At 39.5% G+C, this 27921-nt stretch overlaps 1 protein-coding gene across 2 annotated transcripts; it reads right to left on the bottom strand.

Moving 5' to 3' along the window:
• Positions 1-2665: 2665 nt before the first annotated feature.
• LOC132617819 (uncharacterized) lies at positions 2666-6835 on the bottom strand. Of its 2 annotated transcripts, none has more exons than XM_060332893.1 (4): positions 6633-6835; positions 5605-5739; positions 4286-4336; positions 2666-2928 (listed from the first exon to the last, which is right to left on the bottom strand). In XM_060332893.1, the coding sequence occupies exons 1-3, from the start codon at positions 6743-6745 to the stop codon at positions 4315-4317; spliced, it is 270 nt and encodes an 89-aa protein (XP_060188876.1). In that variant the 5' UTR covers positions 6746-6835; the 3' UTR covers positions 2666-2928; positions 4286-4314. The 2 variants fall into 2 exon arrangements, with proteins under 2 accessions (XP_060188876.1, XP_060188877.1); XM_060332894.1 differs by having other exon boundaries at positions 5634-5739; positions 6633-6831.
• Between the last annotated feature and the right edge of the window lie 21086 nt (positions 6836-27921).

Below are 27921 nucleotides of genomic sequence, written 5' to 3'. Positions count from 1 at the left end.
CATGTCTTAGCCAAGAGGTAGATAAATAGAGGTGGAAGAGAACTAAGAACACATAGGAGGTTGGATCAATCTCGAAAACAACTTTATTACAGCTCGTCAGAAAATTCTTTCTCCGGCGATCTCAAAAACAATGATAGGAGGTTGGATCCAGCTTGGAACAATCCATTGAGGCCTAGGGAAGTAATTTCTACGGCTAAAAATACATGTAGCGAGATAAAAGGAACAAGCTGAAACAGGGGTGTTTTGGAGCGGTGGTTCAATGGTGGACAACATTGATTTCAGCTGGGTTACGGAACAAGGGTGCGAACAGGGGTAGTTTGGAGATGCGTACGGTAATGGACTGGTGGGTTAACGACGGTATCATGTGGTGGAACGACAAGAGGTGCGATGAAGCCGTGTATGCCGGCGTCAATCCAATTCCAAGAACACATTCCCTGTATCTATCCCATACCAGTGTGTATATGTGTGATTGTGTTCCCTTGTGGCTATCCCTTCACCTTCTCTTATGCAAACCCCCCAAAAAAATCCCACTACCCTTTATTGCTCTCTTTTTCTTTGCTCTCTATTGCTCTTATCGTTTCTTAACAATGAAGAAAATCAATGCTCAATTACCCCTGCAGTCACGCCGGCGCTTGAGATGGTAGCGATTGAAGTCTGGGGTTGTGGGAATCAAAACTTTCATGTAATTACCACCACATGCTCGATCTATTGCCAAGTAAACTATTTGGGTAAAAATTAAAGAGGGGAAATGGGCGGGTGGGTCATAGGTTTTGGGTCGGGTATGAGGTTTTTAAGAGGTGGGTTGGGTCATTAATTCAGATGATGCCACATGTCTGCTCAGTTAGAATGAGGAGTTTACATGGATCTGATGTGGATCCGACGTGGCCATCTTTTTTGTGTTGTGGAGTCCAAGTCACACTTTCATCCATATAAGGGCAAATTTATCAAGTATCCTAACGGGGAGGGCAAATTTGATTCCAAACTTTGACAGAGGGCAAATTTAAACTATAAACCATACTTGGAGGGTAAATTTGACCCTTTTGCCTTTTATGTAATACCAGCAGTAAGAAATGGAGCTTCAATAGTCTTGATGTTATGAGTGGACCTTCAATGCCTATAGTTCTGATTGATGCTCGTTGAAAACAGAGTCACACACGAGCAAGTTCAACAAGAAGCATGGTGAAATTTTAGGAATGCAAAATCCTTTTTCTTCTAACTTAGCAACCTGAAAGTCGCATGCTTGATCATAACCGAGCATTGAACCAAGAAAAAACTTTGTACTTTAGGACAAGGCTAAGAGAAAGGCCACCATACCATGGCTGCAAATCACATGTTCCATGTGAGAGAGAAACCTTAACACAAACAATATTGAGTCACCAAGCCAAGATATAGGTTTGGTTGTTAGGGGTGAGCGTTCGTGCCGACAGATTGGGTAAGAAAATTTCGATTTCGATTTTTAATTTTCGGATTGAAGAAATTACAATTCAAATCCAATCTAAATAAGCTTGGATCGAATTTTTTAAGTTCAGTTTTGGGTTAATCGCTTTGGATATTTCAGATTTTTTATTTTGACTTTTGAGCCTTTAAGACAGACTTATTAGGAACGAAATTCATGTGCACCAATTACCACGTTACAAGTCTTAGCATAATGTGAAGCCAAATATGTGGATTCGGCAAAGAGTTATTACCACTAAGCTAAAAGGTATCAAGTCACATAGTTTAGTTCTACATTATTCCCTCTGTTTCATTGGAAGCTGTGTACTTAAACTCTAGCTTTGCAAGTTATATTATATTTAATTTAGTAGAAAATTCTATATTAAACATAATATTTAATGGGTAGGGGCGTCTCTATTGGACTTTTGGACTAATTAATATTGAGCATATATAATACGAGTAGGGCTAAATCTAAAGTATAAAACTTTCGAATACTAAATCTGATATCCAAAAAATTTTTAAATCCGAAGTCCAACCCATAATTTAAAAATCCAAACTAAAAACCCAAAGAATTCGAATTTCGGTTTGGATTTAGGATTCGCCCAAACTATCCCCTAGCGGTCGTCTCCATGCTCATTGATTAGCCCAGAAAAGAAAGTACTAGAAGTATCATCATGGCTTCTTTTACGTGTACTCCAACAAATGCTGTTTTAGACATCTTCTACAACCGCTTCGGGGGAACAATCTCAAAGCCAAGGCAACAAAGAACCAAGAAAATATGACTCTTCCTAACTTCAAGGTAATCACCGCATGGAAGAGGAAAGTTAGAAACTAAGAACAACCTATCTTAAATCCTCATATTTCCCTATGTTTCCTCATTCTTTTATTTGAATACTGAACATTAAGCAAAAAATTTGGAGCAATATGTGTGCTTTTTGCATACAAAATTGCAGGTGCCCAAAAAATATGAGGCTTAGATCTGCAGAAAAGATCAGGTAAATTGAAGGTGACCGCCATGGCTGAAAAAACATCAGGTACTTATTTCAGGTGAATGAAATTGAAATAAACAGATATCAGTTTGCTGTTCATCCTTCCCAAAATTCAAAAGCAGATGTTGTAACTTGTAACTTCACAAATAGGAAACGAACTAGGATATCATAGTTGCCCTCTATAGTGCAAGCACCTTTTTCTTTTGCATAAAACTAAAGAAAGGGAAAGCAAACATAACCTATTGCTGAAAAAGAATCACAGGTTTGCTTTAAGCACTTTGCTGTACACAAACAAGAGAATGTTGCATGAATGGAGACAGGAAGAGCAAATTGACTGGTGGAAGATGGAAATACAAATTGTCAGACTTGTTCCACCTTATTTTCATTTCAGTTTACAGATAGATTGGAGAAAAAACTAAATTAATTAAGAGCAAAATATTTACAACTGTTCACCGTAAACAGATTGTTGGAGATCAAACTTCAACTCTAATAAGGACTTCAGTACCTGAAGAAGGAGAAAAGAAAAAGAAAATGAAAACTAAGAGTAGGACAAAATAAAAGCTTCAATACGAATCACAAAAACTCTCTTCTTCTACTTGCTGTCACAGATAGACGCTTCCTAAAAGATATTGTACTTGTACACTAGGGAGAGTTCACTTCGGAAAAACCTCAGTCATCAGCCGACATGATTCTTTTTGCGAAGGAGCAGTCAAGCATGTTTTTTGATTTGTATCCCCATTTATCCAGAAAGAAATTTCTGGTCTGCCATCAATATATTGACACAGATGCCAACTTAGCATATGTTACCCACGGACAAATGCAATTTTTTTACTATATTAAAGCTGAGTTTCATAACAGCCAGACATCATATTTCAATTGAGGAAACTTAAGCTTATTTTAAAGGTTTATGAATTGAAGTACCATTTATAAGTACATGATTTATCTATAGGCAGTAATAAAAGCAGCCCCGGAATGTCCTGAAGCTACCCAAACAATTCTAATGACAAAGACCATTACACCGTGGAAGAGCTCGAATATAGCAAAAGTAAAATAACTTGAAAGATCTTCAGTAAAGTTAAACAAGTCTTGGTGTCTCCTGTATATGAGTCACAGAATCTAGCATTAAAAGAAGATACAATGAAGGCACTTAGTTCTCATACAAAGAGGAATACTTTATGTCATCTGTTATAGAAAAGAGAGGAAGAAGAGATAGCTAAGATGTCTCGCCAAAACTTGGAAAGAGGAACACTGGCATTGGAAGAAAGGCTATGATCGGTTTGATTTAAAGATGGACTATTGTGAGGCATATGAAGGATGGGACCAAAAAATAAAAGACCTGCACCAACAAGAGACATGAATATTGGCAGGCCAATTATGCTTAGTTACATCCCCACTTGAGATGCTACTGACTCCACAAGATTCTACAATCATTACCACATCATCGACAATCCTAAATAGAACTAGCAGGTCTGGATGGTAAAGATTTTTTAAAAGTTAATGTACCACAATATAATGATTCATTAAGTGACATAACGAAATTGTTAAGTGCACACATGCAAACGTATGTTTCAATCATCAAATGCGCGAGGCCATATAACAAAACTCCTTTCATTTTATGTGTCGGAATTACTGCAGACGGAATTTAAGAAAGAAATGAAAACCTTTGGAACTTGTGATCTTAAACATGCTATAAACTTTTCTATGGCAATAAAAGTTTATCATTAAGAGTAGATGGAAAGTTTAAAGTTAAATTGTATCCAAATATAGAAAGATGTCATTCTTATAGGAACAAATTAAAAAGGAATTAGTGCCACATAAAAGGAAAAAAAGGAGTAAGAAATTTGGTTAGTCGTGATACTTACAGTGAATGGAAGATGTCAACCTAAGAGAGCTAACGCTCATCCCATTGCCCACTGCATCCACATAATTTTAATCGGGATCAAAGCTCAAGGTATTATTTTCATATATCTTTGAATATTTACACTTTGACATGTAAAGCATCAATCTCAAAAGAAAGGATTTGGACCAATGATAGAGGAATCTAAAACTTTGAGTAGTGTTTTAACTAGGGAAAATATGTAAACAGACCCTCAAACTTGGCCTCAGCTGGCAAGTATGCCCTTCAACTTTGAGTGTGCACGAGTAGGCACCTCAACTTGTATAAAGTTGAACATGTAAACACAAATGCTGACGTGACATATAAATTTTGGAGGTGTCTAAATGATCATTTTGTAAGTTGGAGTGTTCAACTGACAAAGTGGAGACAAGTTGAGGCGGCTACTTATGCACACCTAAAGTTAGAGGACAAACTTACCAACCGAGACCAAGTTTGAGGGCCTATTTATGTATTATGCCTTTTAATTAACTAAGATGAGAAGTAGATATGATTAAAAATGATAAGTATATGGCTGAATACATAGATGGCCCCTTAAACTTGTCTCATTTTTCCATTTAGACACCTAAACCAGAGGTTGTACCTATTGAACACCTGAATCTAATTTAAAGTGTCCTATTAGACACATACTGCTTACTTGGCATGGTGTGTGAATCACACCACTTCTAAGAGCGTGAAAAGTGCTAGTTTTTCATTTTATTAATTATTTTGTTGTCTCCTTCACCTTCTCTCTACCACAACCATTCAACGCCACTGCTCCACAACCAAAAGGCCACCGCCGGCCAACCATACTCCGTCATCACCATTTTGAACCATCACAGCTCTATTTACGAACCACAAGAAAAGCCGCCACCCACCAGCCATAAAAACTAGTGCCAACTTCCCGAACACTCTTTGTTGAACCACCAACCATTTTTACGGAAGAGGACCCATTTGTTCGACTGATACTGGTGCGCTTGTCCCATGAGTCTCCCAACGAATTTTAAAGAGGTAGACAAGTGTAGGGGAGGGGCGATAAAGAGGTTTTCTTTCCCAGGTGTCACCATTTGATTGGTTTTATTTGCCATGTCACAGCATTGAGGTGTCAGATTTTGATTTGTTTTATTTGCCATGTCACAACATTTGAAAGTCACGCTTTGTGCTTTTATGGAAGATTGTATGTGAGGTGTCTAATAGGTACACTTCAACTTAAGTTTAGGTGCTCAATAGGTATGGCCTCTAGTTCAGGTGTTTAAATGGAAAAATGAGACAAGTTTAAGGGGCCATCTACGTATTGAGCCTAAGTACCTCATAGTAGAGAGAACGGAGTACAGTACCTTAAGAACTGATTCTCCTTGGTTTGTATTCGTTGCTTTCTTGGCAGCAGCTGCCATTTGTGCACGTGCTGCTCTACCTGCAGCAGATTTTTCATATTGTTCTTGCCTGTAACAATATTGGATAATTCAAAGAATTTATTCTAAAGATCTGGTAAAGCCGTAGAGGTAAACTGATAATGTGAGAAGAAGCTAGATAATACGAATGTAATGCTATGAATTCAACAACTTAAGAGTGAGATATTCTATGGAGGATGAGAACAAGCCTCTCTTGTCCCATTTAAGTATTTTGCCTAGGAGGTACATATATCTCATGCCTGCCGTGCTTCGTTGATATCATTCTTTTTGAACCGTATTGATAAGGAAATATAAAATGGAAAGAAGGGAGTATTATTATGAGTCAAGTCCCAAAGTAAGTTTCTTTATGAGTAGAGTTAGGACGCTAACTTTTCAAGTCGTCCCTGAGCAAATTTGTAGTTCATAATAGATTAAAAATTCCAATTTAAGGAGGGGTTGGGTGGGTAGTAGGTGATATGTAGTTCTTCAGTACATAGATAAGCTTTAATTATGTAACTCATAACATTAGGACATAGATAGGCCATATATATATATATACTTATTCCCCCTTTGGTTACATATGCCCAGTTCTCGTCTTTTCTTTCCCTCTACAGGTCTTTCTGTCTTTCTTGGCCAGCCTTGCCATGGACCTTTAATGGAATGTGTTCTACTTTATTAAAATTTAATTACAACAACTGTACCTGGGTCGGCTCCTCTGTAGACTCTAATTATTACAACTACTTGGCTAGGCAAATTATTAAATCCATTAGAATCCCCAAAAGTTCCCAAAGCCTTCATATCGCTAAAAAGGCTTGAAATGGAGGGAATAATCAAGCAAGGTGTGAGTTTTAAGAAATTCCAACAAAGAAAATGTGGCGATACATCAATCAATCGCGTGGTGTCAACTGTTGATAGATAGATAAGAAAAGAAATTGAAAGAATTGCCTTTTTTGGGCGGCTTCGGCAGCTCTGGCACGGGCTTCTTCAGAGGCTAACCGTTCTTCTTCTCTTCTCTGCTCTCTTTTGCTGCCTCCATCGAAGCAATCCAAGCAACCCATCTTCGATCTTCTCTTGCTTTTCTCCAATTACGTGTCTCCCAGTCCCTTTCCCCTTTCTATTTTGACTTTGTACTTTTGGAATCTTCTACCCGCACACTTACACGAGAAGATTTAACTAGTCCGAAACCAAAATGCCCCAAAAAAAATCATTTTTGACTCAAAATATCCTAACAAAAAAAAAGTTACAAACCTACCTTTAGCGAAGTAATTTACTGCGCTAAAGCAGTTCACGGAGACGGAGCCGTTAACTGCTTTAGCGCAGTATTTTACTGCGTTATAGAAGCAGTCAATTTTTTTTTTATAACGCAGTAAAATATTGCGTTATAGAAATAGTACCCAAAAAAAAAAAAAATTGGTCAACTTTATTTTTTGCAACACTTAGCGTTTTTTTCCATATTTTGACCAATGATTAGTCGTGTGTCAAGACTCTGAAATGTCAATATTTTATATAGAACCTGATATTTTTTTCAGCGTACATTAATGTAGGCTCAATACATCAAGGATACGTAAACGTTCGGATTATCATTTTAGGGGTTGAAAAGGTGCCCGAAGTAAGTTTTGTTTGTAAACTTTAGGTTTAAGTGTTTTATATACATAGACGTCTATTTTTGTTTGAAGAGTTGTTGTCATTAGCTTAAAGTTTTTTATTTTTAGGGTTTAGATTTAAGTGTGTTATTTTTTAAAGCGTAACTTTATTTCGAATATACGCAGTTTTTTCTGCTCGGACATCCGATTTACGTTTTTTTTTTTTTTTTTGCAACATATTCGAAATAAAGTTACGCATTAAAAAATAACACACTTAAGGAACACTTAGTGTTTTTTTCCATAAAAAGATCGCAACATCTTAATTTAATAAATCTTTTTTCTACATCACTTAGTGTTTTTTCCATACTTTGACCAACGATTAGTCGTGTGTCAAGACTCCGAAACGTCAATATTTTATATAGAACATGATATTTTTTTCTGCGTACTATAATGTAGGCTCAATACATCAAGGATACGTAAACGTTCGGATCGTCGTTTTAGGAGTTGAAAAGGAACCCGAAGTAAATTTTGTTTAAGGTTTAAGTGTTTTATTTTTTAAGGTTTTGATTTAAGCGTGCTATTTTTTAATCAAGACATAACTTTATTTTGAATATAAATATAATTCTAAAAAATATAGGGAGAAAAACTAGTTGTAAAGTGGTCATGTCACGACCCAGCTGGGGGCCGTGACGGGTACCTGGGGCTAACCACCGAGCACCGCTCGTGCTATCATTTCCTTAACCCATTTAACAATCATTCATCGATTCCTTGTTAACTTTAAAAATGATCTGGCTTTCTTTACAAAATATAATGCTCTAACTCAATAACATATTTCAATATACTCATACACATACATACTATCCACGTCATGGAACCACATAACCCACATCGAGTATCTACGAGCCTCTATTGGATGACATATACCAATATACATAAAAGGATCAACCGAATAGCACCTCCGGAATAGTGGAGTGCTCCTGTGAATCTGCAGATGGCTCCTACGGGTATGCACCGTCTCCCTGTCTACCTGTGGGCATGAACACAGCATCCACAAAGAAAAGGATGTCAGTACGAGCATTGTACTGAGTATGTAAGGCATGCATCAAGAAACAAATGAGAGAATAAGAAGATAAAGTGAATACAAGAAGGTAACCAGTAACGGATTGCCTCTTAAGGCGGATTCATGCATGCATACTCATAAACATCATATCGTGTATTGTTGCGGAACGTACAGCCCGATCCATATATCATCATGTATCAATATAATGCCGAGGAAAGTACGGCCCGATCCATTACCTATATATCCCGTGTCCGGGCATCCCGCGTCCGGGATGAGATCATAATATGTCAGCTGACCTGCCACGACCCAACCCCGTAGGCCGTGACTAAGTACCCGAACTGGGCACTCGTATTCACACTCTTTAGCTATGTGTTCAGTTCACAACAACACCATATGGAACTTATAACGACTAAATCATAGTCTCGGAACTATCGCATAAATGTATATATATATATATATGTTCGGCGACCTGTCCCTTGAGGAGTCACAACCGATCTTATCATGAAATAATACGCAAGCCGACAAGGCTGTCATCATATAACAATATCATATGCAAGCCGACAAGGCTGCCATCATATAACAATATCATATGCAAGCCGACAAGGCTGCCACTATAGACGAGCATCATACCACAGCACATCGTATAGACACAGCTGAACAGAACCCATACACAACCCACACATATGTCCACAGACCTTGTTATAGCCCGTATTTTGTACGTTCGGACATTTCGAGATAGTCGTGGTAAGTTAAGGGCGAGACCATTTTCTAAAAATTATTTTAATGTACAAGTTGTTTATGAATATTATTTATGAACATTATTAGTATGGAAATTGTCACGACCCGTCTAGGGGCCGCGACGAGCACCCGGTGCTACCCCACCCGAGCACCCCCTTATCGTACATAACATAACATCTAGGTGAACCATAAGTCAATTCGTGCTTTTATTATCGTTAATAATATTGATCCCATTAGACGACCATCATCATTTAACATATCATAGGCATCTAGGCCACACCATAAGTACAAGGCCGACGTGGCTAACAAAAGATATACAAAACATGGGCCGACATGGCCGAACATCTCTACCCACATACACATGACTACGAGCCTCTAAGAGTATGACATATCGTATGAGCGGGACAGTACTCCGCTATGCCCATAATTATATACACAAAATAATAAGTACCCAAAAGCTACGGCTCCGAAAGAAATGGAGCGCTGCTATGCAATTTCTGAATAAGCAGCTATGGATCAAGTCTGTCTCCCTGTGCACCTGCGGGCATGACGCAGCGTCCACAAACAAAAAGACGTCAGTACGAAGAATGTACTGAGTATGTAAAGCATGATCAACATCAATATAGAAGCATAATAGATATCATGTGAAATATCATAGGAGGGGAGACAGTAATATCATCATCATCATGTCGCTTACTTGCATACATCGTCGTTCGTATCCCATAATAATACTCGTACCATACTTGTGCTCATATTCGTATACATGTCCTTATTCGTATTCTTATACATAGTCTTATCACATTTATATTCATACTATATACATAGTCATTTCATATACATAGCATTTACATAGCATACCCGACCTCATAGGATCGGTGTCTTACACATGCTTGGCCAACCAAGGCTCAAGGTCATACATACCTGGCCCTACCAAGGCATCAGGGTTATCCATACCATCTGCAGAGGTGTGCGTGCGTTTCGTGATCGTATACATACTTTATACATAGTCATATACATATAGTCTTACCCGGCATCATAAGCTCGGGGCCTTATCATAGCCCTTCATAGGCATACATATACATATATTGTAGCTCGTAAGCATCTCTAGTCTCATTTTACTCTCATCATCATTACTATCCTCATCATTATCGTTACATTTACATTATAGACTTACTCGTCATACGAGGAACGTAGTATAATCATAGTACATATCAAGGGTCGTGAGCTTATGAGCTCGGAATGTCAACCATGTGAAGACAACATACTCATATAGAGGAATTAGGAATTTGGCCAAGAACCATGCCTTATGAAAGAAGGGTTAGCCTTACATACCTTTCAGTCGAACTATTCTACACTTGCACGTTCCCTTCCAATGCTAGCGTTTATACCTTCATTAATATCATAACAATGGCCATTAGTCATTCACATTATCCACATTATCTAGATTCCTCAATTTGCCTCTAATTCACCCACATTCATGGTCATAACACCCAACTTCGTCCATTCGTCTAAAGTGTTTAGTTCATGATCTTAATACCATTTATAACACATTCATATCACAACACAACAACATTCATAACTCAATTCAAACTATTTCTCAAAATGTCACTATTCATCATTCATGACCTAGTTGACCACATTTTCTACAATCCATGTATTTTAATTCTCCAATACCTTAAACATCTTGTAAAAATCATGAATCTTACCTTAGAAGTTGTAGGAACAAGCTTTGGTTGATAATATTCTTCTTTGAGCAAAACCCTAGTTTTTCTCCATTTGGATTTCTTGACTTGGATGATCCTTGATGATTCCCTTATCCTTGATTCACTTGTCTTAATGTTATTGATGGCTTATAATCCTTGAAAACTCATATAATAAATGTAGAGAGAAGTTTTAGAGAGAAGTGGTGTAATGTGGAAATGAAATAAGACAAGTCTTGATCCTCATATTTAATGAATTGGAAAATCTGTGCTGGGTGAACAGTGGTCGTCCATGGAGGTTTACGGTCCGTATTCCACTTTACGGACCGTCCCTCGTGGTCGTCTTTAAGCTTAAGCAGGACCAGAGACTTTGGCCTGCATGCATGGTGATTTACGACCATGGTTTACGGGTCATAAATCACTTTACGGTCCATCCACCAGGTCGTATTATACCTCTTCCTCAGCTGGCAGAAAGTTGAAGTTGGACATGCCAGTTTATGACTTCAAGTTTACGGACCGTATACCAGTTTACGGTCCGTATTTTGCACTATACGACCACTGGCAGAAGGCTGAAGCTTTTGCATGGCAGTTTACGACTGCCAATTTACGGATCGTGTTGCACTTTACGGTCCGTATTTTGCAATATACGACCACTAGGCAGTTTTGCCAACTTTCAATTTTTCTCATTTCTCGACTTTTCATTCTAATCATCCACATCCCTTCACATACATTTCCCATGAAACATTATACACTCGCACTCCTCGCACACATCATTAGTTCATTTACTTGCGTACCAACGGGAAATTTTCCGAGGTGTAACAGAAATATTGGGAAAGGCCAAGGGTAAAAAGGGAAATTCGCAAAGAGGTTCATGGTAATATTGTGGAAAGGCTAAGGGCAAAATGGAAATTTTACAAAGTTTCATGAAGGCTCAAGAAGAGCCATTTGGCCGTGTGATGTGTGTGTATATGTGTGTGGGTCCCACACTTTTATGGGCTATGTAATTATAAATATAAGGAAGCTTACATAGCAAGACAATTAAGTCATCTTTTTAATTTAAGAAATTTCAAGAAAAAGGGAGAAGGGACATGTGTCCACTTGTTATTTGAAGGAGCTATGTATATATATGTGTGTGCAAGAGCAAATCAGCTAGAGGTTTCATTTTCTACAACATAAGAAGACATGAAAAAAAAAAAAGGGTGTTCGGCCATGGTTGGCCGAACTTGAAGCCATGGTGAAGTTGGTCGTGGGACAGGTATGTAAGGCTTACCTTTCTTTCTTTTGGCATGATCTTTATGAAACGAGCAAATGACGTATATGTATGATCTCAAAGGAACTCCTATTCTTAGAGCCACTAGGATGGCCAATATTTTTGACTTCCATAAGCTATTTCATATGGTTTGGACGTGTATCTATGATATCCGAAAATCTGTTTGATAAGTTCCGAATGGCAGTCGAAAGACAAATTGATATGACTAAAGTTTTGATTTTCAAATGATAGCACGTTTGATTATTCCCTCGAGTCTTTGATACATTTTGATACGTACATATGATTCCAAAAGCTCTATTTGATTTGATCTATAACGATATCCGAAAGGTTTTTGGCATGATTATGGCTTTGATTTTCCAAAAATGGCTTCTGAAATGCTTATAGAACGTTCTGTACGTCAAACGCTCATAACTTTCTCATACTAAGTCGGATTGACCCGAAACTCGTTTCTGAGCCTTCAGGGGTCGGTAAGTATACTTATCTATCGAGTCTTGATTTATATGCAGATAGTTTCTCACTACTCTACTCGTGCATGTGTTATGACCTCCTTCGCCGAGTCCCGGGCCGGTATGTATCGTGCGTATGGTTCGCCGAGTCCCTTGCTTGAGGGCCGGGTTCCATATATATAATTTCGGAGTTAGATGTGTCCGGTTCCGGGGTACCGTGTATATGTGTCCGATCCCCGGTTACCGTGTATATGTTATGGAGTATGATGTGTCCGGTTCTCGGGTTCTCGTGTATATATGTCCGGTTCCCGGGGTACCGTGTATATGTTATGATGTGTTATGTGTGACGGAGATTACTATCACACCCCGACTTTACTAGAGTGTGATGGGCACCCGACCCCATATTCGGAGCCGAGCGAAAACTCTGACTCTTATTACATATATATCCTTTGGAACCCCTAAATCAAGTACACATAATAAAATTTACTGAAATATTCTTTTTGTTGCTTTCAAATCAATAACATCTGTAACTGAGTAAAACTTCTATCACAATACAAACTGACTCCCGAAACCCACGACTCTGTCTGCAAAGTCTCTAACATCAATCCAGAAATCCTAGCATACAAGTTCTGACTCGGCAACACTCCCAGGAACAAGTGGGGTCTACCAACTTCGCTGGAACTTCTTCTATACTAACTTCAGCTCATCTGGGTGTACCTGCGCGGCATGAAACGCAGCCCCCGAAGAAGAGGGGTCAGTACGAGCAATGTACTGAGTATGTAAGGCATAAATGGTAACATAGTAAAAGATGAACATACGAATATTAACTGTATGGGAATATAGTACATATCATAAGATAAAGGAGTAACCTGTACATGTGAGTGCCCCTTAGGGCGGATGCCATGCATGCTTATCTGGTCATATCATATCATATCATATCATAGCGCCGAACAACGTCGGCTCACCCACATAGCGCCAAAATACGTCGGCTCGCCCATATATCCCGCGCCCGGGATGATATAACGCCAGCTGACCAGGTGGCAATGCATCTATAGCGCAACATATGTCCCTTCCCCTCCATATCTCCCTCCCTCCCCCCATGTACATATACATATACATATACATATATAGCATGCATGAGAGCCCAAAGAAAGTCATGTATCCATCGGAGTGACGTAAGGTTGGTAACCTCCGATTATATTATGGAATAGTCATGAGCGTCGTGTCCCACCTTGAAGGAACTAGTATTATAAGGCGAGACTATCAATGAAGAGTGTCATCATGAGAAAACATAAAATAGGATCATAAGGCATCGTTTCATTTACTTGGAACCTTTAAAGTAGTCATTATCCATAATAGAGTTGAGATATCAAGAAATAGTTTAACATTTTCATATTGTCATATTCATAGTAGGAACATATCGTCAACATATCTATCATAGACATTTTCTCATATTTGACTTCATCGTTGTCATTATAAGATCATATTCATCATCTTAGTCATAAGAGCTTCCTATCTCTTAAAACTTGGTTTTCGGAAAATATGGACATTTTGAAAAAAAACAATTATGAACTATTAGGAAAAGACTTATAGTCATAGACTTATAGCTTTTGCAAGTAAAGAAGATATATAAAAAAAAAGATTTGAGACATTACGACTTGGGGATCATGCCTTTGGAGGAAAAGGGACTAGCCTTACATACCTGTGCCGCGCCTTACTAGCTACGCTTATTCGTCCAACTTGTTAGTCTACATGCAAGAAGATTGACATTATCGTTAGAGTCATCGACATATACTTGTCTTAACCTTTCAAGTTCATTCACTTATGATCTGTCGAAATTTCGGCAGCACCTCCCCTGTAAATACACCATCCCCGAGATTCTAACTCGGTCAAATTTTAATCAACAACAATCCGGGAATTCAACCCGGTCAAACTATCAACAACAATACCAACAAGTATTCTAGCAACACTTCGACATTAAATTCTATTCAATTCAATTCAATTCAATTCACATAACTTTCAAAACGATTTAATTAACATACTACTCCATCCAACACCTTCCAAATTTAACGAAACCAATGACAATCCATTTCCTTTCCTTCCAAACTCATGAACTACACACTAACAACATCATATTAACAACACCACACTAACAACATTACCTTCCATGCATGCAAGAACATTATATTCAATTTACATAAACTTCTAAAACAAGTTTCCAACAATTACCACTTAAACTAAAATTATTAAGATTCCATTTTCCACCATAGATTTCATTACAACAATAACCAATATACTAAATAAAATTGACTCATTCTCTTCCATATTACACCACCACCACACGGCCACACTACCATTTATATACACGGCCACAACATGTTCAAAACAGCCCATAAACACAATAGCTTCAACACAACACTTTATGACCCTTTCTCCATAACTACTTTCGTTTTTAACGTTTGCTAGACCTTCAAATAAACTCAACACAAGAGATGAGATGAATAAAATACCTTATACTTGAAGAAACTTAGCCACATCAATTTTCTCCAACGCCACACTTGAGTAGAAGCAAGAACAATCACCTTTCACGGACTAGTTTGGCGAAATCTTGTTAAATTCTTGATTTATCGGACTATAATATTTGGGAGAAGTTTTGAGAGACTTCTAGAACTGTTTGGTATGTTAATATGCTGAAAACAAACGAGTTGATGGGGGTATTTATAGCCCCTTGGGTCGGTTCCACCGACTTCTCTATGTGGGGCCCGCGGAACCCTTTTTGACAGCTTGAGGTCTTGCTCTTAAAATGGCCATAACTTTTGATCCCGACATCGTGTGAGGGCCCACGACATACCGTTGGAAAGCTAATTCAATTATCTACAACTTTAATTTCTGGGGGTTTCCCAAATTCCGAACGTATAATAGCGGTTTTGCCCCTCCAAGTCAGGTCATCCGAAAACGTATCCTTAAATCATCCTTTTGGAGGGCTTACGTCCATATTTGGCTTAAGGGTCCTTCTTTGGACTTGCTCAACTTCACATGTACTACTCATATATCTCTTAATATGTCCTTTATAAAATTCTGACATGTGGGCCCCACCTTAACTTATGGTTACGAGGGCTATCATCAAGTAACTTGTTAACCGATTTACCCCATACCATCTCCAAATGTCATATATATACATTCTTGTACTCAGGTAATATAATCTTTATCCCTAATACTTGTGTAACTTTTCTCTCCCTTGAGCTCATACTAAGTCGTCGCCAGTCTTGGTAACGCAAAATTTTTTGGGGTGTAACAATTACGGAGTAAATCTTCTGGAGTATGATGTGTGTGGCGCCAAAGTTAGGGTGGCGCCACGTTTCCCTGGGTCCCGCAAGGGGCAGGATACCGTTCTTGGCATGCATGGTTTGTGTTTCCAGTAAGTGTTTTTATTACTTTGCATGTCGTACTTACTTTCTGTACTAATCTTCTGTACTATTTATTTCGTTTGTGATTCAGTTCATATTACTCCATGCTTTACATACTTCGTACTGACCCCCTTTCTTCGGGGGCTGCGTTTCATGCCGCGCAGGTACACCCAGATGAGCTACAGCTATTATAGAGTATGTTCCAGCGGAGTTGGCAAGCTCCACTTGTTCCTGGAGTGCTGCCGAATCAGAGTATGTGTGCTATGATGTCTGATTAATGTTAGAGACTTTGCAGACACAGTCGTGGGTATTGGTTGTCAGTTCTGTAAGCGGCTCCATCAGTCGATGTGTCATTTTGTGTTATGATATAAGTTCTATATGGTTACAGATTTTGTTTGATTTTGAAAGCAACGAAAAAGAATATTTCTGAAAGTTCTGCTATGCATTTCATCTTTATTTGATTTAAAAGTCCAAAAGATTATGTATGTAATAAGAGTCAGAGGGTTCGCTCGGCCCTAAGAAAGGGTCGGGTGCCCATCACACCCTAGATAGGTTAGGGTGTGACAGACCTCTAAGAGTTTTAACAGTGAAATATGACGGGACAGGGCCCCGTCGTACCCTTAAACAACATATGCATATATTTAGATCGAAAAGGATCTATACCAAAGTCTGGGCTCCGGAACAACGGAACTCTTCAAGACAGCAGAAGGGAAGTCTTAAGCTGGCGGTTCAACAAAACGCGTATCCGTACCTGCGGGCGTGAAACGCAGCCCTCCGAAGAAAGAGGGTCAGTACGGAATATGTACCGAGCATGTAAAGAGTGAAATACAGTAAAAGGATCATAACTGAAATATGGAGTACAGTAAATGTGTACAATATCCAGAATACCAAAACACTTGCCTTTGTAACATAATTATACTTGTCAATATCATATATCGTATGCATGTATATATATCGTACCTGGCCCTTTAATGAGGGACTCGGTGAATAAGATCATCATATGCCCTCCTGGCCGCCATGACATGTCATCATATCATCATATCATCACATCATCATATCACTATATATATATATATATATATATATATATATATATATATATATATATATATATATATATATATATATATATATATATATATATATATATATATATATATATATATATATATATATATACCGTACCCGGCCCATTAATGAGGGACGTAGTGAAAAATGAAGTGAAACTGTGCACGATAACATTCCCGGCCCGGGACTCGGTGAAAGATATATTGAGACATGCACGAGCAGAGTAGTAAGAAACTATATGCAATTCAAAACATTCTTAAGGACTCAATAGGATAGTCAACACGAACCATCGTTCGCAAATTCAAATAATAGTCATGTCATATATCTTTCGGATGTCCCTGTGTATTATATCAAAATGGAACTTTGAAATCATGTGCACATCTCAATATATATAAAACAAAACATAAGTTATGGGAATCAAGATCAATAGCCATCCTAGTGGCTCTAGGAATAGGAATTCCTTTGGAATCGTATATATATCGTATATTCATTTCACAACGACCATGCCAAAAGAAAGAAGGATTAGTTTCACATACCTTTAGCACTTATTCGCCACACAATATGTATACGCTGTCCAATAATACTTCAACCTATATTAAGACGCCAACAACTACGGTTAAGCTACGGGGAGATTCAAAACGTATTCTAATGTTAGTAACTCCTTTCTAGATGTTTAGATGACGTTTTCTCTTGTAGCCAAACCAACTACATACAACCAATCCCACATCAATAATTATATGTTCAATACCAATCCGGACAGCCCACACAACATTCCAAACAGCCCACATTCACAACATTCAATAATGATTCACATGCGGCTACTACATTCTCAAGTTATTCCTAATAGTTCGTAGCCTTAATGTTTACATGTAACAACTTTATAACAGCCCATCCAACATACAACATGATGTATATTCTTAACTATAATTAGTTTTTCCAACTTAGCGAAAACAACATGTCCAAACCAGTCCCTAACCAACAACACGTCCAAAACAGTCCCTAAACAACAACATAACAATGCTCAGAATTCTTGCAAACGTTTACGAACATACTAAGCAAACCACATACGATTCTTACACATTATTTCATGTCTTATTTTCATATAGTTTCAGTGAATTATGACCAGCAACCACACGAAAACCTTATCATCGATTCATACGCAAATAAGCTACGTTATTATCACTATAATCCTTACAACAACCCACAAACGATTTTAGTTCCAACTCCAACCATTAAACACCTTAATTTCCATCATAAAATTCATGACAACAACAATCAAAATATCAAGTAAGATCAGTTCATTATCTTCCACACAAAACAGTCCCTATACGGTTTCAACATGCTTCAACATCACACACAAAATTCATGGATTCAATTTATATTCATACTAACACAACTTCACCTTTAACCTTCCAATTATTTTCATTATTTTTACCATGCAATCTATGATAGCATCAACCATAATTACTAAAGAAAATCAGTCCACCATTTCCACTAAAACAGTCCCTACGACCACATTAACATTCCAACACCAACATTCATGATTTTATGCATGCAATTCATGTTCACCAAGTTACAACCATACTTCAACATCAACACCTATAACTCCATGGATACTATCATGTTCCAACATCAACACACATCATTTCATGCATACAACTTATATTTACACATCTACATCACCCTTAATACATGCAAAAGAAAGTTAGATCTTACCTTGACAATTCAACTTCTCAACTTGGCTAGAGTTTGTGAATTGAAATGATAATGGTTCTTTTTTCTCCAATGACTATCTTCACGTTTCTAGGGACCTTCTAAAGGGTTGAAATGCTTGAAGAAATTATTTTTTTGATCAACACTCAAAGAGCTCAAAATCAGCCATAGTTGGCCGAGAGTCTCTCTCTCTAGGTTCTAAGTTTTCTATTTTTGTGTTGTGAAGTTGAAATGAGAGAATGAGCTCTCTTAGTCATCCTTTTGACTATACTAAGATTCCTACAAGTTGGACACATGCTCCACTCATGACATGGAGCCACTCAAATAAACTTTGCACTTAAATTTTATTTCTTTTCCCTTCCACTTTTGGCTAGATGGCCGACCCTCACTTTCTTTGTCTCCTTTCTTCTTCTTTCCATTTAATTGTTTACAAGACAATTGAATGTGTAGTGGATGATTCATACACTAACCTTTGTCCATTGCAATCATACAAAGATGAATGGTCAATATTTAAATGTGCAATGATTCTTCCAACTTGTATATCTTCATAAAATAATGCATGCCTTCATAAAATAATAGATGCCTTCATAAAATAATGCATGCTTCACACTTTTTCTCCTACAACTTTCGGCTACACTATGGCCGAACCTCACCTTGTTATGAAGTGTATTTTAGTTGTCCACAATATAATGAAAGTGTAGTGGATGAATCAATATTTAAATGCATATTTGTATGTCTTCCATAATAGCCTTATTTTAGATGAGTTTGAGTCATCTTTAGGCATTGGCACTTTAATGTTCATCTTGGCTCATTGTTACCGTTAATTTTTACTTAACACCACAATTAAGTAGTTCCTAATCTCCAATAACATTTTTATACTAAGTAAAATTTATAACAGATTAGTTCTAGTTTAGAAATTAAAGATCCGAGGTTTCTATCTCACGTCGATTCTTTCGCGAATAACTCGACGTATAAAATACGGGGTCTAACATTCTTCCCCCCTTTAGAACATTCGTCCTCGAATGTTGAATTGGTCCCGTATGGTCCTATAAGAATTTTTAGAAAGGTTTCCCTTATCGTCATAACATATAGTCTTATCGGACAATCAATTTAATCAAGTGAGGAGTTTAAGTTACCTGTAGGCGTAGAGAACAAGTAAGGATACTTGTCTTTCATCTCCTCTTCGGCTTCCCAGGTCATCTCTTCCCTATTGTTGTTTCGCCATAATACTTTGACGGAAGCCACGTCCTTAGTTCGTAACCTCCTAACCTGCCGATCAAGTATGGCTATAGGCTGCTCCTCGTAGGATAATTCCTCTGTCACCTGGACATCATCTACGGGAAATACTCTGGAAGGATCGCCTATACATTTGCGAAGCATTGACACGTGGAAGACTGGATGCACTGCTTCCAAATCAGCCAGTAGGTCTAACTCGTAGGCAACCTGACCTACTCTACGGACAATCTGACAAGGTCCAATATATCTCGGGTTTAGCTTCCCTTTCCTGCCAAATCTCATAACACCTTTCATGGGCGACACCTTCAGGAACACCCAGTCACCAACCTGAAACTCTAAGTGTCGACGTCGGTTATCTGCATATGATTTCTGCCAACTCTGGGCTGTCAGTAATCTCTCCTGGATAAGCTTCACTTTATCAACAGCCTGCTGGATCATATCTGGGTCTATCAGCTTGGTCTCACCAACATCAAACCAGCCAACAGGTGATCTGCACTTCCTCCCATACAAGACCTCATACGGTGCCATCTGAATACTTGAATGGTAGCTTTATTATAGGCGAACTCAATAAGTGGCAAATGATCATCCCAGCTACCCCGGAAATCCATAACACAAGCCCGTAACATATCTTGTAGTGTCTGAATGGTACGCTCGGCCTGTCCGTCAGTCTGAGGGTGAAACGTCGTACTGAGACTCACTTGTGTCCCCAATCCCTCTTGGAAGGATCTCCAGAAGTTAGTTGTGAACTGGGCTCCTCTATCAGAGATAATAGTTGTGGGAACCCCATGAAGTCTCACTATCTCCTTAAGGTATAACCTGGCATAATCCTCAGCTGAATATGTAGTCCTGACTGGAAGAAAGTGGGCTGATTTTGTCAACCTATCAACGATGACCCAAACAGAGTCATATGTTCACGGAGTGCGAGGTAAACCTGTGACGAAGTCCATATTGATCACCTCCCACTTCCAGGTCGGAATCTCCATCTCCTGTAATAGTCCCCCAGGCTTCTGGTGCTCGACCTTGACCTGCTGGCAATTCGGACACTGAGCAACAAACTCTGCTATATCCCTCTTCATGCCATCCCACCAATACAAGCATCTGAGGTCATGATACATCTTCGTTGACCCTGGATGAATAGAATAACGGGCACAGTGTGCCTCTCCCATCACTTGTTGTCGTAACCCTGCAACCTCAGGTACACATAATCTACCTTTGTATCGTAGCACTCCGTCAGGTGCAACCTCAAATGGGGTCTCTTCTTTTTGAAGAGCTGCATCCCTATGATGTACAAGGATAGGGTCCTCGTACTGGTGTCTCTTTATCTCTTCTATGATAGAGGACTCAGCAACTCCCCGAACAGAAACCCTGCCATTTTCGGAATCAGCCAAACGGACTCCCAAATTAGCTAACTGGCGAATCTCACTGGCTATCTCCTTCTGCTCTGGTTGGACGTCTGCCAAACTACCCATAGATCTATGGCTGAGTGCATCTGCTATAACATTTTCTTTCCCTGGGTGGTATAGAATGTCAACATTATAGTCCTTCAGCAACTCTAGCCACCGCCTCTGCCGCAAATTCAGTTCCTTCTGCTTAAAGATGTACTGGAGACTCTTATGATCTGTATAAATGTCAACATGCACGCCATATAAATAATGTCTCCATATTTTTAAAGCATGAATCACCGCTGCTAACTCCAGATCATGGGTGGGATAATTTCTTCCGTGCTTTCTGAGCTGTCGGGAGGCATAGGCTATAACTTTGCCGTGCTGCATCAACACACAACCTATCCCAACACCGGAAGCATCACAATAAATGACATAGCCATCCGGTCCCTCAGGAAGAGTTAGAACTGGGGTCGTAGTCAATTTATCTTTCAGCAACTGGAAACTCCGCTCACAAGCGTCGGTCCACTGGAACTTAGCTGCCTTCTGGGTTAGCCTCGTTAAAGGCGCTGAAATTGAGGCAAACTTCTCTACGAACCTTCTGTAATACCCTGCTAGCCCCAGAAAGCTGCGTACTTCAGTAGGTGTCGTAGGTCTAGGTCAAGTCTTCACCGCCTCAATCTTCTGCGTATCTACCCGAACGCCATCAGCTCCAATAATATGCCCCAAGAATGCTACTGAAGTCAACCAGAATTCACATTTAGAGAACTTAGCATACAATTTCTAGTGCTGGAGCACCCTAAGTACCGTTCTCAAATTATCTGCATGCTCCTCTTCTGATCGTGAGTAGACCAGAATATCATCAATGAATACAATCACGAACAGGTCAAGATATGGCTTGAACACTCTGTTCATCAGATCCATAAATATTGCTGGAGCATTGGTCAACCCAAAGGACATCACTCTAAACTCGTAATGTCCGTATTGGGTCCTGAATGCAGTGTTCAGAATGTCTGCCTCCTTTACCGCACCTGGTGATATCCTGACCGCAAGTCTATCTTTGAGAAACACTTAGCACCCTGCAACTGATCAAATAAATCATCGATCCTGGGGAGGGGATACCTGTTCTTTATTGTTACTTTATTCAGCTGCCTATAATCAATACACATTCGCAGCGACCCATCCTTCTTCCTTACAAATAATACCGGTGCTCCCCAAGGTGATGTACTGGGCCTTATGAAGCCCTTTTCTAATAAATCTTTCAGTTGCTCCTTCAGTTCCTTCAGTTCCGCAGGTGCCATTCTGTAAGGAGGAATAGATATGGGCTGAGTGTCTGTTAATATGTCTATAGCGAACTCTATCTCACGCTCAGGAGGAAGGCCTGGGAGTTCATCGGGGAATACATCGGGAAACTCGCTAACTACCGGCACTGACTGAAAAGTCGGCGCCTCTGCCTTCAGGTCGTGTACCCGTACCAGATGATAAATATAGCCCTTTCTGACCATCTTCCTTGCCTTGAGGTATGAAATAAACTTACCTCTCGGCGATGTTGTATTTCCCATCCACTCTATAATTGGCTCTCCTGGGAACTGAAATCGGACTATCTTGCCTCTACAATCAACGTTAGCATAACAAGAAGCTAACCAATCCATACCCATAATAACATCAAACTCAGTCATATCTAGCTCTATCAAATCTGCCTTGGTGCAACGACTATATATGTTCACTGAACAGTCTCTATATACTTGTCTTGCTACAACGGAATCTCCTACTGGTGTAGCTACCTCAAATGGTTCTATCGATTCAGGTGTTATCCCAATTCTACTAGCAACAAGTGGGGAAATATACGATAATGTGGAGCCTGGGTCTATCAATACATACACATCTCGAGAGAAAATTGATAGCATACCTGTAACCACATTAGGTGACGCCTCCTGATCCTGCCTAGTAGCCAAAGCATAAATGCGGTTCGAAGGACCGCTAGAACTAGAAGCTCCGCCATGACCTCTACCGCGGCCTGCTAGTACCTGGAAACCCTGCCCCATAGGGCGCACAGCCACAGAAGAAGATGAACCAGCAACTGACCCAGTAGGCTGAGCTGTACCACCTGGGTTACCTCCATAGGGACATTCCCTCATAATATGGCTTTGACGGCCACAAGTAAAACAAGCACCAGTAGCGAGACGACACTCCCCAAAATGGGGCTTACCACACCAAGAACACTGAGGCAAAGGTGGCCTCGACTGGCTCGGAACTCTAGGCATCTGTTAAGCTGAAGCCTTGGAGCTCTGACCAGCTCCTGAGTACCTGGTACTATCAAATCTCCTACCAGTGAACTGTGGGGGTGCACTTCGTGCTGGCTGAGAAGGATATCTATTGTGCTGCTACTGAGGCTGCCTGCCTCGAACTTCACCCGGATAGCCAGCCGATCTAGCTCTCTTATGCTGGCCTCTGTCATAGTCTCTATCGGGCTGACACCCCCTGTGTCGATCCTCCATCCCCTGTGCATACGCCTGTAACCGAGCAATATCCATCCCTTTCTGGGAGGCCATTACCATACAGCTATCAACCAAATAACGATCCAAACCTATCACATATCGATGCATCCTATCAGTCATATCAGCTACAATGATAGGCGCATATCTAGCCAACGAATCGAACTCGAGACTATAATCCCGAATGCTTCTGCCATTCTGCCTCAGACGCAAAAATCTATCAACTCTAGCTCGCCGCATCTCGGGAGGCAGAAAATGGCCAAGGAATGCCTCCACGAACTCATCCCACACTGCTAGAGGAGCATCCGCGCCCCTAGACAACTCCCACGACTCATACCAGTTGACAGCTACATCCCGCAGTCGATACGAGGCTAACTCAACAGACTCAGTCTCAGAAGCCTTAATTAACCTCAGCTTACGCTGCATCTATCGAACGAACTCCTGCGGGTCATCCTCGGGCTTCGACCCGAAATATTCTGGAGGATTACAGCTTAGGAAGTCAAGGGCTCTTAAACTGTCGTGTCTATCCGCCTGGTCAACCACTGGTTCATGCCTGCGAGCCTGTCCTGCCGCCAGTCTGGTGAGTAACTGAACTGCATCCCTCATCGCTCTATCCTCCGCCCCTGGCTGAGGAGATGGAGGCTCAGGCGCTGGGTCCTCGGTAACTGGCGGTGGAGCCGCCCCCTGACCCGGAGCTGTCGCTGTCCTAGGTTCCCCTAGAAATGGCAGTGTAGCAGAACTCGCGAACTGCAGCACAACTTCAGGCATAATCTGGGCACGAGCTCTAGTAACTCTCCTAGTCTGGCTAGCATCCCCCGCTATCGATTTACCCTTCTGGGCAGCTGTCGCTTTCTTCGGAGGCATAACTGTAAACGTAATAGTCTGTTAGAAAAATATCATCCTAATAATATAGCTCTATCACACGATCTAAGATAAGAAGGAAAGATGACATCCTAAATGTCCTATAGCTTCTTTTTTATAGATGTGGTGCACAACACACTGATAAACAAGACTCTACTAGACACGGTCTGTAGACACTCCGAGGATAAACCACTCTGATACCACTTTTGTCACGACCCAACCCCATAGGCCGTGACTAAGTACCCGAACTGGGCACTCGTATTCACACTCTTTAGCTATGTGTTCAGTTCACAACAACACCATATGGAACTTATAACGACTAAATCATAGTCTCGGAACTGTCGCATAAATGTATATATATATATGTTCGGTGACCTGTCCCCTGAGGAGTCCCAACCGATCTTATCATGAAATAATACGCAAGCCGACAAGGCTGCCATCATATAACAATATCATATGCAAGCCGACAAGGCTGCCATCATATAACAATATCAAATGCAAGCTGACAAGGCTGCCACTATAGACGAGCATCATACCACAGCACATCGTATAGACACAGCTGAACAGAATCCATACACAACCCACACATATGTCCACAGACCTCTAAGAGTTTCAACAGTGAAATATGACGGGACAGGGCCCCGTCGTACCCTTAAACAACATATGCATATATTTAGATTGAAAAGATCTATACCAAAGTCTGGCTCCGGAACAACGGAACTCTTCAAGATAGCAGAAGGGAAGTCTTAAGCTGGTGGTTCACCAAAATGCGTATCCGTACCTGCGGGCATGAAACGCAGCCCCCCGAAGAAAGGGGGTCAGTACGGAATATGTACCGAGCATGTAAAGAGTGAAATACAGTAAAAGGATCATAACTGAAATACGGAGTACAGTAAATGTGTACAGTATCCAGAATACCAAAACACTTGCCTTTGTAACATAATCATACTTGTCAATATCATATATCGTATGCATGTATATATATCGTACCGGCCCTTTGATGAGGGACTCGGTGAATAAGATCATCATATGCCCTCCTGGATGCCATGACATGTCATCATATCATCATATATATATATATATATATATATATATATATATATATATATATATATATATATATATATATATATATACCGTACCCGGCCCTTTAATGAGGGACGCGATGAACAATGCAGTGAAACTGTGCACGATAACATTCCCGGCCCGGGACTCGGTGAAAGATATATTGAGACATGCACGAGCAGAGTAGTAAGAAACTATATGCAATTCAAAACATTTTTAAGGACTCAATAGGATAGTCAACCCGAACCATCGTTCGCAAATTCAAATAATAGTCATGTCATATATCTTTCGGATGTCCCTGTGTATTATATCAAAATGGAACTTTGAAATCATGTGCACATCTCAATATATATAAAACAAAACATAGGTTATGGGAATCAAGATCAATAGCCATCCTAGTGGCTCTAGGAATAGGAATTCCTTTGGAATCGTATATATATCGTATATTCATTTCACAACGACCATGCCAAAAGAAAGAAGGATTAACTTCACATACCTTTAGCGCTTATTCGCCACACAATATGTATACGCTGCCCAATAATACTTCAACCTATATTAAGATGCCAACAACTACGGTTAAGCTATGGGGAGATTCAAAACGTATTCTAACGTTAGTAACTCCTTTCTAGATGTTTAGACGACGTTTCCTCTTGTAGCCAAACCAACTACATACAACCAATCCCACATCAATAATTATATGTTCAATACCAATCCGGACAGCCCACACAACCTTCCAAACAGCCCACATTCACAACATTCAATAACAATTCACATGCGGCTACTACATTCTCAAGTTATACCTAATAGTTCGTAGCCTTAATCTTTGCATGTAACAACTTTATAACAGCCCATCCAACGTACAACATGATGTATATTCTTAACTATAATTAGTTTTTCAAACTTAGCGAAAACAACACGTCCAAAACAGTCCCTAACCAACAACACGTCCAAAACAGTCCCTAACCAACAACATAACAATGCTCGGAATTCTTGCAAACGTTTACGAACATACTAAGAAAACCACATACGTTTCTTACACATTATTTCATGTCTTCTTTTCATATAATTTCAGTGAATTATGACCAGCAACCACACGAAAACTTTATCATCGATTCATACGCAAATAAACTACGTTATTATCACTATAATCCTTATAACAACCCACAAACGATTTTAGTTCCAACTCAAACCATTAAACACCTTCATTTCCATCATAAAATTCATGACAACAACAATCAAAATATCAAGTAAGATCAGTTCGTTATCTTCCACACAAAACAGTCCCTATACGGTTTCAACATGCTTCAACATCACACACAAAATTCATGGATTCAATTTATATTCATACTAACACAACTTCACCTTTAACCTTCCAATTCTTTTCATTCTTTTTACCATGCAATCTATGATAGCATCAACCATAATTACTAAAGAAAATCAGTCCACCATTTCCACTAAAACAGTCCCTATGGCCACATTAACATTCCAACACCAACATTCATGATTTTATGCATGCAATTCATGTTCACCAAGTTACAACCATACTTCAACATCAACACATATAACTCCATGGATACTATCATGTTACAACATCAACACACATCATTTCATGCATACAACTTATATTTACACATCTACATCACCCTTAATACATGCAAAAGAAAGTTAGATCTTACCTTGACAATTCGACTTCTCAACTTGGCTAGAGTTTGTGAATTGAAATGATAATGGTTCTTGTTGCTCCAATGACTATCTTCACGTTTCTAGGGACCTTCTAAAGGGTTGAAATGCTTGAAGAAATTATTTTTTTGATCAACACTCAAAGAGCTCAAAATCAGCCATAGTTGGCCGAGAGCCTCTCTCTCTAGGTTCTAAGTTTTCTATTTTTGTGTTGTGAAGTTGAAATGAGAGAATGAGCTCTCTTAGTCATCCATTTGACTATACTAAGATGCCTACAAGTTGGACACATGCTCCACTCATGACATGGAGCCACTCAAATAAACTTTGCACTTAAATTTTATTTCTTTTCCCTTCCACTTTTGGCTAGATGGCCGACCCTCACTTTCTTTGTCTCCTTTCTTCTTCTTTCCATTTAATTGTTTACAAGACAATTGCATGTGTAGTGGATGATTCATACACTAACCTTTGTCCATTGCAATCATACAAAAATGAATGGTCAATATTTAAATGTGCAATGATTCTTCCAACTT

The sequence above is a fragment of the Lycium barbarum genome, chromosome 11 (assembly GCF_019175385.1).
Source record: "Lycium barbarum isolate Lr01 chromosome 11, ASM1917538v2, whole genome shotgun sequence".
Taxonomy (NCBI): Eukaryota; Viridiplantae; Streptophyta; class Magnoliopsida; order Solanales; family Solanaceae; genus Lycium; species Lycium barbarum.
This window is presented reverse-complemented; position numbering and strand designations above follow the sequence as displayed.

Excerpts from the sequence above, each read along its gene's own strand:
- LOC132617819 (XM_060332893.1), bottom strand. The coding sequence starts at position 6,745 with ATGGGTTGCTTGGATTGCTTCGATGGAGGCAGCAAAAGAGAGCAGAGA. Across the intron at positions 5,740-6,632 it reads GCCGAAGCCGCCCAAAAAAG|GCAAGAACAATATGAAAAAT; the intron begins GCAATTCTTTCA and ends ATATTGTTACAG. Across the intron at positions 4,337-5,604 it reads TCCGTTCTCTCTACTATGAG|TGGGCAATGGGATGAGCGTT; the intron begins GTACTTAGGCTC and ends ATGTGGATGCAG.